Source organism: Mizuhopecten yessoensis, unplaced genomic scaffold, assembly GCF_002113885.1.
Source record: "Mizuhopecten yessoensis strain PY_sf001 unplaced genomic scaffold, ASM211388v2 scaffold4583, whole genome shotgun sequence".
NCBI classification, from domain to species: Eukaryota; Metazoa; Mollusca; class Bivalvia; order Pectinida; family Pectinidae; genus Mizuhopecten; species Mizuhopecten yessoensis.
Window position 1 is genome coordinate 308,629 of NW_018405619.1, and position 17,282 is coordinate 325,910.

The following is a 17,282-nucleotide window of genomic DNA, read 5'->3' on the forward strand; positions in this document are numbered from 1 at the left end:
TGGTTTGTGTCAATTGAGGAATGGCTTAACAATATATACGGTTTCATGTTTAAACATATTGGCTCTCTATATGAGGCACAGGGTGCCAGGTAAAACTCAACAAAATGTTGTTTACCTGTTCCATTACCTGGCAGCAAAACCCATTCTTGACAGTCTAACAGTCACTGTAATAGGCATTGATAAACTGAACATAATATTTAATTAGTTATATATATAAAATAATGAAAAATTTATGTATACCGTGTTCCTAATTCTGTACAAGCATTCTGGGTTTTTTTCTCATTCTGTAATATTGATCAACTAATTGTACCAAATTGCACCTTTGTGCGGAGAGAAGCTCATAACAGGGCGAACAATTGTTAAATTGCACAGTTGTGCTCAGAGAAGCTCATAACAGGGCGAAGGATTGTTAAATGCACAGCTGTGTGCACCATGTATGCACAATGTGCGCATGCTATATGTGGATGTCTGGATATGTTGGGGGTGGAGGGGGGAGGTGATATGTGAGTGTAAAGTTATGTTAGTGGATGTGAGAGCAGCGGGGAAGATATTTCATTTTGGGAGTGTGACGATACCATGGGGTTCAAGGGGGGGGGGGGGATGTTGAGATATGGGGGTGAACTCGGGTTGGGAATAGGAGAGGGGTGGGGCAGATCAGATCTAGGAGGTGGTTTGGGAATTTGAGACTATATACGTAAGGATAGGGTAAGGAGGGGGCTGGGAGGTGTTGAGTTTATGTGTCATGGTATATATGCTGAGGAGGGGCTGGAGCATGATGCAGGTATACAGTCTAGAAAGTGATTTGAATTGAGGTGTGAGATTGGGGGGGGGGCTAGGTGTTTATATGGGAAAGTATGAATATATTTGAGGAGAGGGTGGAATTTTGTTTTTGATTTTTCCAATCCAATTCAATCATCTAGTGTATTTCAATTGAACTAATATAGTACAGCCAATTTAAACAACAAAATCAGAGGATGGACTTGTGCTAGAGTTTCTATCCATCATGGTGACAATAACCCTTTTTTAATCCAGCTGAAATCGGAGCATGCACAACTTTGGACAACTAGAATCGCAGATATCAAGTTTCATCATGATACTTTAAGAAGTTTCTCAGAAAAATTGGTAAAAGAAATGGTTTACAGATGGACTGTACACATTTGTCTGACTGATCGTTGACGCTCAGCCACATGTATAGATGAAAAGCTATTCAAACAGCCTACCATAGTTGATTGTGATTCAGGCTAAAGAAGAAAATATTAAAACAAATTTGTAGCTCAGGAATAGATCTCGCTTGCCCTTGTTAACCATTGTACTTTTACTATAAGAATTAACTGATGATGCATGGTTTTGATTAAGTTAGATAGGCGTTCCGTAAATATATCATGTTTATCTTAATTGTACCCATATACATCTATGTTAAACTAATGCTTCCCTGCATTAACATATTACAATCTAGATCAAGAAATCTGAATGTGTCGCCATAATGTATCCATCCGAGACCTTGACACCAATATCGTTAATGGAAATAACTAAACATACATCTCTTGAGAAGTCATGTTGAAATATTTCCTTTCAAATGTGGTTTACTAAAAGCTGAGTCACTCAACTCAGGAGAGACTTCAAAATACTGGTTAATCTGATGATCTCTATATCGGTGTACAATGTAAGTACATAGTACTTAATACTGTAATGTGAGTGGATACTGGTTGTAAGTGTTTTCTCATAATTACACAGCATCATGTGTATGGGGTTAAAACTTGAGAAAATATAATGAGTAAATGTTTAAAAGATGCATACATCAATCCTTAAATATAGAATAAGAAAATACGGGGAGTGCAGGTGGGAGATCCAATATCCATGCAAAGAGCTCAGCTAAGCTCTGTGTTACCAAGAAGACAAATTCCACAAGGATACACAAGTCCGGCCATAGTAGCAGAGTTATCGATAGGAAAACATGACCATGACAACATTGTGCTGGGTTTACAGGCTTAATCAAAATTACGTTAAATAGTTTTAACACATCTAATGTCATCTTTACCTATTGATAAAATAATAAAGATATACTTTACATCCTTGTGAAGGTCAGTATATTTTATTAATAAAAAATAGCTTTAAAAGAAGCAGATTTTTTTTTTTTAAACTGTCTTTGTTTCATATTCTCTCCTTTTTTTATATTGCTGGATTAACTAGAAAGACTCTAGTAAGAAATGATAAGTTTGTTTTGAAGATTCTTATTCCAGATAACCTTATAAGCATTGACAGAGTTATCTCCCATAGGGCTACCTGATATTCACTGACGATATCAAGAATATCTATTACCATCAAACTTTGATGCTTCAAACTTTGCGGGACTATCCGGTAAATTTTGAAACATCAAGACTTCGACTCAAGAATGTTTAACATCAAATCCAATACATAGGGCAGAATATTGTGATTGTGATGTGATGAAACACAGGCTAAGAAATTTAATTTTAAATGGATAAATATAAGATTTACAGTAAAAAGAAGAGCATTTTTATTTAAACATTAATCCCATATATGAGAAAAGTATCCCCTTTAAAGTTATAATTGTAACAGGAGAGGAAAAATGCAGGAACCCAGGACCTTCTAAACTCTAGACAGAGGCTCAACCAACTGAACTACCTGGTCACCAACAATCGACCAAGTCCAGTTCCACTACATATAAGTCTTCGCTGCCAAAGACAACTATTTACAACCCAGGTGCGGGTATCCTCTTGCCAAGCATACACCAAATACTTGAAACAAGGGTTGGTAACAGGCGAGGGAAAACGCACAGCCAGACTAGAGATCAAACCCGGGGGCTTCAAAACTCTAGACAAAGGCTCTACCAGTTGAGCTACCTGGTCGCCGACCATCAACCGAGTCCAGTTCTGCTACACAATGAGGGTAGGCCAGAGAGACCTCAACACTCAATTGGATATAATTAAAAGTCTAACCCTCGACTTGAAGCAAGCCTTGTTTAGGTAATTGGACCAACAAGAAGGATAAGAGTTTTCAGTCATATGCCAACATGCATATATTGGGGGAGATTATTTTAGTCATTGTCTTATATAATGGCTTCAGATCACAATTAATTTCCCTTTGTGCTCTTACCAGAGAAAACCCCTTAAAACAATGTTATATGATTTTGCTCAAGACGTGATCTTTAAAGGTATTGTTCAGCTATCTAAGACACATTTGTGGTGAGCTGGAAAACTTTAATTCATGACTTGCATTTTTTTAAGATAATTTTAATTACCTCAACAAAACCCTGTTGTACTAAAATATGACCCCAGAATTCAGGGGCCCAACATATATCCTTCCACCAAAATAAATTTCACAAAAATTGATAAACCACGTTAATTAAATTTGGAAAGATCATGCTTCGATCATTTTGGCGTGACATCATTAGGTTCATTTCAATCACATGAAAGAAATAAAAACTCATTTAAAAACAAGCCTTAAATTGAGAAATGCACTTCATTCGTGTAAATCAAACCAGAACATTCACTGTGGCCTGACGCCTGTATAATGAACACTGTGCAAGGGAGGTCACTCTGCTACTATATATTACCTGTACAGGGGAGATCACTCCATTAGGGATTTCCTTGGCTGGAGGGAATCCTTCAATATTCCCATTCAACATATTCAGTATTGTTTATGTCTCCTGTCCACTTCTCATTTTGTTGAGGAAAACCTTGAAAACAGCACAGAAAACGTACAAGTTATGTAACACAGCTGGTATGACACAGGGATGAAGAAATGTCAATTTTAAAGATGTCTGATGTTCTTATGGAGCATTCAAGTCAATTAAAAATATTCCTTTCTGTGTGCAGAAAACAGTCAATTCACAATATGTCAAATAGTGCAACTTAGTAGATGCATGAAAAAAGGACACATTATTCTTGATATATTGTTATCTATTTGTCACAAAACTTTGAAACTGTGAAATATTAGCTCTGCCCACAGTTCGGTTAAAGTGCATTCTTTTATCACATAATATGTCTGCATGCCCATGGCCACTTGTACCAATTTTTAAAAACAAAATAGAATTTGCATAACAGAGGTACCTGGGTAATTATTTTTTCAAACCTCGCACTTAAGGGTCGAACCCAAAACCTCTGGTTTACTAGAGTGACACTCTATCATATGAGCTAAAGAGAAAATCCCCTAGCCATGTCTGTAGGACGTGGCTAATATTTTACCAGGGTGACATACTCCCCCTCAAGTGGTTCTAGGTGTTACAGAAAGCTTTGCTGGTTAGACCACGACTGAGTACTTTTGTCAATATTTCCAGGGTCCCTCCATGCAAATACGTGCCAATGTAGACTTTTGCCTCTATGAATGTGTGATAAATAACAGACAAGACTAACTTTTGGTTCATTTCGTACGAAAAAAAATTACACAATGAATACTTAATGAATATGTTTATGACACTGACAGGTCAGGAACATTTGTTACCCATAGATAGACACGAATAAACAGGTGTGAGTACTTCACAAAACTACAAAAAAAATTACAGAATAACTTACCTGAAGGGTTGAAGTTTGAATTCATTTGATAAAGAGATTCAGGCAGGTGTTTATCCTGGATGAAGTGTCACTTTTTACAGGAGAGGAATGGGAAGAGAGTTAATAGAAGATGGCTCAGGGACTTATATTCCATAATCACACCATTCAACCAATCACACATGCCCACTTGCTTTCGTACTTCAAAGTATGACAATTTTTGTCACATGATGTAATGTGTAAGTTTAATTAACTATACCAAGTACACATGGACTGCAATATGTTATATTTAGGAAGAAAAAATAACCAAATACCAATAATGAATATTCAGGTGATCATTTATAATAGGTATACTCACTTGTACCTCAGAGATCCATCAATATTTTCACCTGAATGCTGATGACTTTTAAGGCCAGATCATTACTCTTATCACACCTATAGTATACCTTACTATATGTCTACCTAAGTGCTTCAAGTGTGATAGACTTTGAGTTTGAGTCTGAAGGTAGTACACGTGTACTATTAGAGTATAATCATTATACAGTAAGGCTTAACAAACACAAAACTCATTGGAATGTTTTCGACCGGTCAACAATTACTAGGAAATTGGTGTCAGGCTTGGGTAAACACCAAACCTGAAATTTCTGTTTGTACAAATATTACAAACCTGAACCATTCAATTTCATGGACCAATTGCTACCATGTGTGTTTAACCTACACTTTGTTTCATTTTAAACTTTAACATAAAAAAAATCCAAGTTACATCTCTTTGCTTCAACTTTAACTCATTCACCCCAGAAAAACGCATTTGAACTCTTCAAATTCAAAGGTTAGAATAGTTCACTATGAAATTACTCTACTTGGCCTAATAAACAGTCTGTGTTTAAGCAAGTTGGGAAAATTTTAATGAATTGCTAAAAAAAAATCTCAAAACAAATCACATAATAGACCATTTTTTCATGTAAACATGTAAAAAGACAGGTCTATTGCATTTTAATAAACCCAGGTTTCTAGAACAACTAAATGATTGAGCCAACCTTAACATATTGTGAACCTGCAGAACGTAGGTCTGCATTCATTGTCACCTTCCACGCTGTAGTTTTTATTTTTTGCCCGCAATAAAAAAGACATGGTTAATAATGAACAACTCCAAGATATAAGCGAAAACATGTTACTTTGTTAACTTCTTTAAGATAAAAATATTAACAACAAAGTATTTAAATTAAAGGATAGCTTACAAGTAAATTTTGGTTGTTATATCTACTGTAGACTTTTCAGAGTTTTTCAGAGCCCTAACGTAAAGCCCCAGTTGGTCAGTCTATGCCAAACAAACTTTTATATTATTTTTGGCCTTCGGATACAAAAAGGATCCAGCTGAGGGTAATGGGATCTGTTGCAATCTTTTTTTAACTATTTCAATACAAAAACAGGGTTATCACAACCACTGCAGTTCAGGTGTATAATTACAGTCTCTATACTTGTAAACAATAATTGTGGAAGTCACTTATCACAACTGCAATCTGGGGTCAGGAAAACTTGGTACCTTTATATCATTAAATATATCATTCAGGAAATCTTACCCTGGATGTGCCTAGGTTTTATTGTTTTTTGTTCAGAAAATTGATACATTATCGTCTCCATAGATATTATAACATTCCTGAGGTATATGACTCAGCTGATAATGCATGTATTATTTAGTGGTGTTGTTTAAAAAGATTTACATCTAACCTTTTTTTCACTACTCCTAAAACATATATTTTCGAGCAGATGATATCTCTGATAACAAACAAAATTGATAGTCTAGATCTACAGACAAAAAGATCTATGCACAGTGTATATCCCTGAGTTTCCCCTGGCCCTGACACCAGACTTAGATATTAAGACAGATAGCTGTCTGGTGTAGGATCTATCTGTCAAAATGTCTGAGTTTGGTGTCAGGGCCAGAGGAAACTCAGGCTACACATTGTAGTACACGACCAAAAAATTACATTTTCAAACTTTATTTCAGTGCAGTTTGTCTCTTATGATTTTTTTATTTTTTTTATATGTTTTTTGTATATGATGTTTTTTCCTGCATCAGTCCAGTTAAGTGTGTTCTCCGTTATCTAACATTATTTGAGTTTGAACTGTATGCATTTATATGGGTGTCAAATGCCTTATTAAAGTCCATTTTAAAGATCTGTTTACTTGTTGCTCTTGTGTTATGTATAATTTTAAGGATTTTACCAGTTATCTGTGTTACAGTGAATCCCATACAGGTAGTACAGTTGTACTAATATCAATACCCGGCCTCCTTTGCCTGGGACTATGCAATGTATACAAAAATATCTCGTCGTCAGAAAGCTACGTTATCGCATGCGCAGCTAGTAGTACAGTTACAGGCGTGAATTGGTCATTGTCATTATTTAAGTACCATTCAAAAAGGTGCAATTTTAACTATAGGTATATATAATCCCCACCCCCTGTTGATGTTTGTTTTTTCCCTCGATAACTTTTCAATTCCATCTATACTTGTCACTATTGTGGTAAAAATTGGTGGAGTATGATCCTGTTTCTCTTTTAAACAGTTAAACTGGGTGAGGGCCAATAACAGTTTGTTTGTTTGTTTGTTTGATTTTGTTTAACGTCCTATTAACAGCTAAGGTCATTTAAGGACGGCCTCCCCTGTGAGCAAGATGCATGCGTGTAGTGTATGTGTGTGTATTTTGGGAGGCTGCGATACGTTCGTGTTTGTCTCCTTGTGATAGCGCGGAACTGATGCCGACTTTATAGTGCTACCTCACTGAGACATACTGCCGAAGACACCCAGCAGGACGCCCCACCCGGTCACATTATACTGACAACGGGCGAACCAGTCGTCCCACTCCTAATTTGCTGAGCGTTAAGCAGGAGTAGAAACTACCATTTTTAAAGACTTTGGTATGACTCGGCCAGGGGACAGAACCCAAAACCTTCCTCACAGGGGCGAACGCTCAACAAATGGCCAAAAGTGAGGCATTGTCAAGGTAGACATTAGGAAGAAGAAAGTTATTTAGAAAGGAGAGAAGAGATAAGGTCCCAAATATAACAGCCACTAGTACATGTAGCTGAAGCACAGGGGCTTGCAATTTTAAGTTTGGAATCACTTATTATAAGAATAAGTATTTTCACTTACGACTGTTAAAAAACATTGTTGCTGACGTAGCTATAGCCTTGCAACAAATTCATCACGGCTGGTTAACCCATTCATCTCTACAGTCACATTTGAACCTTACCAAATCAAAGACTGGGCAAGTCCAATTTATATATGTAGGGGTGAATGAGTTAAGCAGAACTTATTACCTTACCCCTAAATATCATATGAGATATGATATCTTTCATTTGGGTTAGGCCAAATATATATATATGTATGTTTCAGGTAACATGACTGAAAAAAATAGAGTAGGTTGGTAGGGATTTATATACATGCATGTGTATATATATTTTTTATTTGAGGGGTTTACTTAAAGAAATTAAAAAAATCACCAAACACATTTTTAGGTCATTTAAATAATAATATGGGATTTGAATTTGGTTTCGACACCTGCCTATGAAGAAGAGAGATTCTATGTAGTTGTCTTGTTCGTCCATCAATTCGTTTGCATCTGATGGACAAGCTCTCCCAACACTGGATGTTGTTCTATACGCTCGAGTTAGATCAAATTGTTAGAGTCAGAGATAAATACTTCAGGATCAGTTAGGGTACCTGAAATAAATATATATATTTTTGGCCTAACAGTTACCATTTGCAGTAACAATTTTATTACTAAAATCAGGGACGTATAATACTGTCCCTGCTAAAATGGGCTTTTATGGGAACAATGTGAAATTAAAACAATAAATAAATTTCTTTTAATCAAATAGTGACAAAAAAGGGTGATCTTCAAACATAATCCAATAATTAATGCCATGAGGTACCTTAGTTCACAAAATAATATCAAATCAGCTGATGTCTCACTTTTTGTTGAATCGACAAATCATGACGATAGCGTTATCTTATGACAACTCCTTTGCCGAGGGTCTTCAAGTAGGTACAAGTGACAGGTGAGACAGTAATTGTCTGTTCTATTTATAGCCAGTGAAGTGAATGGCAGAGTAGAACCACGGACTTAGATCTAATCTAGTTCCGTGGTAGAACAAATATTCACACCCTGCCTACTCTCCACTCCGGCGGCCAGAGCTTTTGAGCTATACGTTATCGCAGCTACCGGAGCCTAGAGGTGATAGAATTTATCTCTTTTTTTTTTCTTCAAAAAGTCAGACTTTGAAATTATTTAACAAATATACTTAAAAATATGACTAACTCTCACTCTCATAAGGCCCCAAATTACGATAGAACGTTCTATCCCCCTTAACTTCTATATAAACAAGACCATGTGCCATGATGTGGGTGGGTCGCCCAACTAGAAACGCATGAATTCTGAAGTCGCATTGGCGAAACATTAACAAAGTGCGGTTAAATAATAAACTTAGAAGAAATGAAATGAATTCATGTAAACAACTATAATGCATACCTTGAGTCTTCGAATAAATCGTTGCAAGTTCGGTGCAGCATGAGGCGTTACCACCTTAAGACGTAACCGGAAAAACAACAAGGTCTTCTAATTTCTGGTTTCGATCCGGAGAAACTTCCGAACCGACTACACAGTTCGACGCTCTGTAGGCCACACGGAGATTTTTTTTGTCTCAAACGCCATACACAAACAAATTCATTATTTTCGAACTCAATATATTTCCAAGATATAACTTGATGTCAGGTTTTAAAATTAAAAATGAACATAAATATATATATATATACTTTAATTATCTTACAGCAATTATGAAACAAGTTTTCTAACTTATAAATATCAATCACTCTTGTTGGTCCGGATCGAAAAGCGCCTTGATGTGGGAAGAAACCAGAGTACCCGGAGAAAACCCGGGAAGGTGACCCAATATACCTTTTCAGGCACGTAACAACCTATGTAGCAAAAAAAGACCGGGCTTACATATCATTTTTGACAAAATAAAATAAAATAAAAACGCAACATAGACAATATGATATAAAATATTAAAAAGCAATGACAGGTGTTTTGTATCTGCTATAAAGACCGCCAACTGAAATGCTTCGTTGCAATCAAAGTCTCTAACAAATGTAAAACTGAGGGTAGCATATTCATTCGGCGTGGTAACCGCGCCAGTGAAACTCTAGCCTTGCTAATTATCGGTGTACCAAAACATTAACTCTAGTTTTCCCCGTGAAATAAAGTGTTTCTAAGTTTTTTACCGCTTTTATAAATATAAAGGGAACAATATGATAGCCTGGCTTCAATCATTCGACATGGTAACCGTGTCAGTGCAACTCTAGCTATGCAAATTATTGGTATACACATAGTACTCCCCGCCCCCCGTGAAACAAACTGTTCCTATGATTTTTATCCCCTTTATTAATACAAAATACATATGAAGGGAAGGAATGGTTATAAACCATGGCTTTTTATTTTACATTGACCAGTATATTGGTTCTTATGTACATAATGTTAAACTATTCCTAGCGATAGCTTGTGATACTCGTCTCATATCCGTGCGCAACCGGAGTCACAGTCGCGAGGAGAAACGTCACAAGAAGAGAAAAACTCTTACAACAACTTTCCCAAAATCCACATGATTTTAGATTTTTCTTTTGTAAAATAATAGGGGAAAACGATATTCCCTTGCTTTAAAATGGCCATCGGAACTGACGCCAGAACACGGGAGAACGCGTCTCAGGCGTTCTAGAAAACAAAACCCCTCCCATACCCTCCCCCTCCTCGCGCTGCGAGCTTCGGGGTGCTACCTTCGGCTACACACTTCCACATTGAAAACCCGTTTGTTACGCCCCTGCACATTCGACCGGGGAACCAAACCCATGGCCGTCTTGATGAAAGTAGAGTGCGTTATTCACTGCGCCACCCGACCACCCTTACATACTTTACCCGTCATTCTTTGGCATACACATAATGCTATCGCATTAACCAGATCTCTTCGAACTTCTTTACAATGTTCAATAATTTGAGGATTTTAAAGCTGCCAGAGTGTCCAAAAATCGTATTGCTTGACAGGACGTAAACGGCATGACTATGACGATCAAAGTTAAACCAGCACATTTTGGAGCAATTTAAACCACAGGGGCCTGAAAATTGGTAATCGCTATATTATGATCTAAACTGACGTGTTCTGAGTAATTTTTACACGGTTTAGGGGTTTAAATTATTTTTCAATAAAATGCCGCTCCAATGATGATCTCGTATTAACAAATCCTCCGGTCCCTGTGCTTTATAGACGACCGTACAGTTATCAATCAAGCACCGTCTTCACTACACTTCTATAGACGAATATAATGTCTGAACGTTCTTGAAGAAAAAGGTTCCCAAACTCTTGATGGTTGATTATCATGTTTATCAAAAAATCGTCAGTCAATTTTCTAAACTGTATTTAAAGAAAAACACGAGATTTACCAAGTGTCTTTATCCAATTTGAAAACTAATTACCCCGAGTTCGATAATTTTGATTAAAGTTTAAGTTAAGTTTATTACCGGTACAGGTCATTTTAGATCCTCTACACCGGACTCAATTATTTCTATAGAAGTTCTTACTTATAATTACATAAAAGATCTGGATCTTCCCAATGCTTATCTAATTACTTGTTCTGGGAGATTGTTCAATAGTTTGACTACGCGCAGACCAAGACAGTTTTTCCAAGATTCAAGATTCAAGATTTTTATTACGCTCTGACACACAAAGTGTGTAACAAGAGGTCAAACAAAATAACATCAATCAAAATAAAACATGACAGAGAGAGTAGATTACACATGGACAGATTAAGCATTATTTCATAGACAGATTCAGCATTATATCATAGACAGATTCAGCAATATTTCATAGATAGATTCAGCAATATTTCATAGATAGATTCAGCATTATTTCATAGATAGATTCAGCATTATTTCTTAGATAGATTCAGCATTATTTCATAGACAGATTCAGCATTATATCATAGACAGATTCAGCAATATTTCTTAGATAGATTCAGCAATATTTCATAGATAGATTCAGCAATATTTCATAGATAGATTCAGCATCATTTCATAGATAGATTCAGCATTATTTCATAGATAGATTCAGCATTATTTCATAGATTCATAGATATCTAGTTTACTATGCTGTGGAAACAGCTTTTTCGGATGTCCTCTTGTCCCGTCTTTGGACCTTGTCCCCTGTCTTTGGACCTTGTCGTTCCAGCGTTTAAGAAAACCCGCTGCCTTGCTATCGCAGATATTGCTCTTTATTTTTAATACTTCGATCATATCCCCCCTGGTGATCACCCATTACTCTATTTATCAAATGATTATGGTGCTATATAATTAATACACACATACTAGAATGGAGTAGCACTTCGGGGTGAGATGGGGGAATCTCAGCCTTCGTGAAAAGATTCCGAAGTTGACAAACACGAGAAGGCTTGTCGAGTGTTTTGAAACTTCATAATCTTTCCCCGAGGATTGGATTGCCCCATCTCACTCAAAAGAAGATTACTTATTGTTTTTCTCACTCATCTGTTGACCATGCCATAATGATAGATGTTGATGAAGTTAATGGGTCAATGCATTAATTCTTCACGCGACGTTAATGCATTACTGATGTGACGTCATACGATTGTTATGATTTTCCCGACATTCAAACATGTGACGTCACGGGAACGATAAGATATGACGTCGTCACAATCAGCTCTCGAAGGAAGAGGCCATGTGCAAATAAGAAGTATATTGCAAATGCTGATGATTTCTAACGATAATGGAATGGCCTTTCTGTCTTCCTGATCATAAATCAAAGGAGGAGGCACGGTAGTCTAGTGGTAGGACGCCGGGCTCGTGACCGAAGGGTTGCAGGTTCGAGTCACGTCACGGCTCTGTGTTGTATCCTTGAGCAAGATACTTTACTCCGCTTGTGCCAGTCTACTCAGCTGTAAATGAGTATGTGGTTGGGCAGTGCTAGAATTGTTGAATGCTAGCTCTGAGCGCCAAAATGGCAGCACCGGCTGAATGCTCCCCAAGGAGTTGAGAAAGATATTGGCTGGTTGCAAAGGCCCTATAACCACGGATAATATTTTGTGAACCGCTTTGAGACGACCTGGGAACTAGGTTGTGATAAAGCGGTATATAAGAACCTCGAGTTATTAATATTAGTATTATTATAATGGCCACATGTGATCATCATAGCTTGAGGTAGAACTTCCCAATGGTTTCTACTTGTAAGTGAGTATATCCATTGACCACAAAAAGACTGTTTCCACTGGAGGAGAGGTTTTTCTTGACAGCAAGATGACGGTTTACACTTGAAATGAGGGATATTTATTTGCTTCAAATCGACGGATTTCACTGCAGCTAGGAACAATTTAATTACCACATAATGAAGGCTCCCATTGAAGCTATTACATATAAGAACTAGTGAGTCAGCTAGTGAGTCCCATCTCGATATCCAGGGGTTTCGCCCACTTTCGCTCTCTGCACTCCTGGACTATGTCATAGCAAAATTGAAGGCTCAGTGTGTACCACATTGTTGATGAGACAAAGAAAACTAGTTCGATCCTTTGATGTACATCAAAAGAATCTTGCGGTCGCGTAACGTAAAACAATGACAGGCTTTGAAGTCGATTGTCGCTCCTTTGTAATCTTCAAAGGACAGGTTTGAGCGTAGCTATTGGTTATTTTTTTTACCCGAGACCAATCAAACATCTTCGTGCCTTCAATTTTACTATGACATATTCCCGGGGTGCTAAGAGCGAAAGTGAGCGTAACCCCTGGATATCGAGGATGAGTGAGTCCTAGCTAGAGCACGAGAAAGACAGTATATTTTTCTCTTATTCCCGTGGATGTTACACTGTCACATGACGAAGGTTTCCACTGATGACGTGGTGGGTCTTGGCCGTACAAGGACTGTTTACACTTGAGAAAGACGCTTCAAAACCCAGATGGTTTCCACTGGAGATAGATGCTACATAACTGCCGGATAACGACGGTTTTTACTTGTAATTGGGGGATATTCTATAGCCACAAAACTATGGTTTTTACTATAGAGATCGATGAACTGACACATAATGACGGTTTTCACTTGTGATGGGGATATCCAAAGGCCACAAAACGGTGGTTTCCACAGGAGGTAAAACTTATGCCATAGTCAACATTAATATTACGACGTTTTTTTCCAATGGAGATTTTGGCTACTCATCAAATTACTGTATCATGACTGTCCATATTGATGGTGAACTATTCAATCGCCACAAATAGACATACACATACTAATGGCTTCCACTAGAGGTCGGATCTACTCATGTCCACATAACGACGGTTATAAACTCCATCTATTACAATAAAATGTGATTATGAAACAAGGTTTAACTTCTCATATTATTCACGCAGGAAATCGGAGTACCGGAAGAAAATCCATGCGGTCGGTGACCCAATACATTTGAATCACATCCGATCAGGAAGATAAACCCAGGCGTCGTGGCGTAGGCGAGTGCGCTATCCACTGCGCCGAACGACCACAACGTTTCCTACAGGAGATCAGATATACTTAATTGCAAAATAACGACGATTTCTATTGGAGGTGGGAGATACTCAATGTTCGTATCACAACGATTTCTGCATGTTCTAGAGATGGTATTTCACACCATGACTACATAACAATTTTCACTGAGTATATGGGGATTACACATTTCCCTCATAACAACGGTATTGCCACACAATGTAGACTTTCACTAGATGTAGGGGATATTCATGTGCTACATAACTATGGTTTCTTAATCAGGCTACTCAATTGCGTCATATCAACGGCTTCGACCAAATGTTGGGTTTTTCTTGACCAAAAAATGACTGTAATTAACACTTGAGATTTTGGATAATTGACATCAACAAAATGACAGTGTCCACCGATGGTCGGAGAGCCTCAATTGCCACATTTAACGGTTTTTTAAGTGAAGATAGAGACTCGGACCACGTGGATTTCACCGAAAGTACATGTAGGTGCTTGGCTTCATTTCGTTAGACCGCGTAACGACGGATTTCACCGGAAGTAGGTGCTGTGTTATGGTTACATTACCTTAGACCGCGTGACGACGGATTTCACCGGAAGTAGGTGCTGTTTTATGGTTACATTACCTTAGACCGCGTGACGACGGATTTCACCGGGAGTAGGTGCTGTTTTATGGATACATCACAATGGTTTCTCATCAAAGCTCTTTGTTACCCAACTACCTTATATTATAACGACGCTTTTCGCTAGAGACGGGGAATGTTCCTTGTTAAAAAAAACCCCGACTGTTTTCATTTGAGATCATCCTCGATACTCCAGCGGTTAAGCTATCTTACGTTCTCTGCACCCCTGGAATATGTCATGACAAAATCGAAGGCTCCATGTTCGCAACCTTGAGGATGAGACCTTTTTTAGAAGACAAGTTTGATCCTTTGATGTACATCAAAAGAATCTCGCGGCCTTGTAACGGTAACATTGACTGGATCTTAAGTCGGGTGTCGCTCCTCTGTAATTTTCAATGGACAGGTATCAGCCTAGCGATTGGTCAGGTTATTTCTCTACCAAATAGCTATCCGCGTGCCTTCAACTTTGCTATGACATACTCCAGGGGTGCAGAGAGCCTATTCAGTCTAATTAAGATTAGACTTACAATTCCGCTTCTGTACGATACTTTTTAATACAGTGTATCGAAGAGGACTCCCACCTCCAAGGAAACTATCGTTATATGTTAATTTAGCAGGTCTTACCTCTGACGGAAAACGTCCATTTGTGAACTTTGAGTAGCTCCCATATCCAGTGCAAACCGTTGTTGTGTGGCCATTGATGAATTCCCTATTATATTCCCTGACATAATGTGCATTAATTGGCCCCATGTCCAGTGAAAAGCGTCGCTATGTGACCATCGGCTACCTCATCTGGAGATAGCAGCAATGAGCTTTGGGTTATTTAATAGCTCTAAAAATATCGTCTTCAGCTAGTGGTGAGGTTCATTCAATGACCTTATAACCCCTGGGGGCCGGACAAATTAATGGTCACGTAGCAACGGTTTCCGTCCGAGTCGGGAGCTACTCCACGACCAACTATCACATAGCTAAAAAGGAGTATTTCTACTATGGGTAGGGGCTTCCCACTTTGCAAGTTCCACCGTCTCGAATTTCAAAAAACGATCATTTCCATTAGAGAAAGGGGGAACACAATTGCCATATAACAATGGTTTCCATTTAAGGTACCATGCAGGTATATGGAATATTAGTACTTATTGACAATACAAGGATCGTTTCCAATAGAGCTAAGGGCTTCTCCGTTATCATAATTTGGTTTGAACATGAGAAAGAAGCCAGTTCATTGTATTGGAGATTGGGACCGCCAATAACCATATAACGGGTTTCCTCTGGATGTGGCGTTACGCTCATTTGACATAGAGCGAATTTCCAATGACCACTCTATGAGGGGCAACCTAATGGGGGTTTCACTTGGTATGTGTGTTAGATCAGTTACTGTGTCAACTGATGACCAACCTAACTAAGGTTTCTGTTTGAGACGGGAATTACTTATCGCCACATGTGGAAAGTTTAATTTTCATCGGTGGTTTAAGCACAGACCAAGATAGCAATATAATTCCGTGGTTTGAGTAAATCTGTGGATATAAAACACAGCGAACGTTCCACTGGAGATGAGAGCTACTAGACTATCAAAAATTACATATTTATAAGAACTGTTCCTACTATAATCAGTGAAGACTTCTGCTTGAGATTTGGGTAATCAATGACGACAAAAGGACGGCTCTCACGAGAGCTGGCAACCATTCAATGACAGTTGCCATTGGGCGTGGGGCAAATCAAAGACCCTTTAACGCTTTCATTGAAAAAGTGATTGTTATAATGACCACACAATGGCGGTTTCAACTTAAGATTGGACTTAATGAATGACCACATAACGAGGTTTCCACTCCAGGTGGAGCCATCTAATGTAACAAAACGACGGTTTCCACTAGAGAATGGACCTCTTAATGACCACAAAACGACGATTTCACCTCAAAGTGGGACTAACCAATGTCTCAAAACGATAGTTTCCACGCCAAGTGGGACAAACCAATGTCGCAAAACGACGGTTTCCACTCCAAGTGAGACAAATTAATATCGCAAAACGATAGTTTCCTCTCAAAGTGGGACAAACCAATGTCACAAAACGATAGTTTCCTCTCAAAGTGGGACAAATTAATATAGCAAAACGATGGTTTCCACGCCAAGTGGGACAAACCAATGTCACAAAACGATAGTTTCCTCTCAAAGTGGGACAAATTGATATAGCAAAACGACGGTTTCCACTCCAAGTGGGGCAAACCAATATCAAAAAAGACCACAAAATGATAGTTTCCACTAGAAACTGAACCTACTCAATGACCTCATAACGAGTATCCAATTAATTTTGGGGTTACTCAGTGGCTACAAACAGATTTTATTACCTGGAGAAGAGGGCTTCTGAATAATCAATTGTCCGACGGTTTCAAATGGGAACTGGAGTTACTCAATGATCACCTGTTGTATAAAGACTGTTACTCAACGATCACCTGTTGTATAAAGACTGTTACTCAACGATCACCTGCTGTATAAAGACTGTTACTCAACGATCAACTGCTGTATATAAAGACTGTTACTCAACGATCACCTGTTGTATGAAGACTGTTACTCAATGATTACCTGT

The 17,282-nt window shown here is 38.1% G+C and overlaps 1 protein-coding gene across 1 annotated transcript in view; it reads right to left on the reverse strand.

Annotated features, from left to right (window-relative positions):
* The window catches only part of LOC110449341 (inositol-trisphosphate 3-kinase homolog), a 47,156-nt gene extending 38,034 nt beyond the window's left edge, over nucleotides 1-9,122 (reverse strand). The window contains exons 1-2 of the mRNA XM_021496133.1: nucleotides 9,041-9,122; nucleotides 3,575-3,697 (exon numbers count right to left, since the gene is read on the reverse strand). Coding sequence (XP_021351808.1) covers nucleotides 3,575-3,646 — 72 coding nt within the window. The 5' untranslated portion in view covers nucleotides 3,647-3,697; nucleotides 9,041-9,122. The remainder of the gene's footprint in view (nucleotides 1-3,574; nucleotides 3,698-9,040) is intronic.
* Nucleotides 9,123-17,282: the final 8,160 nt, after the last annotated feature.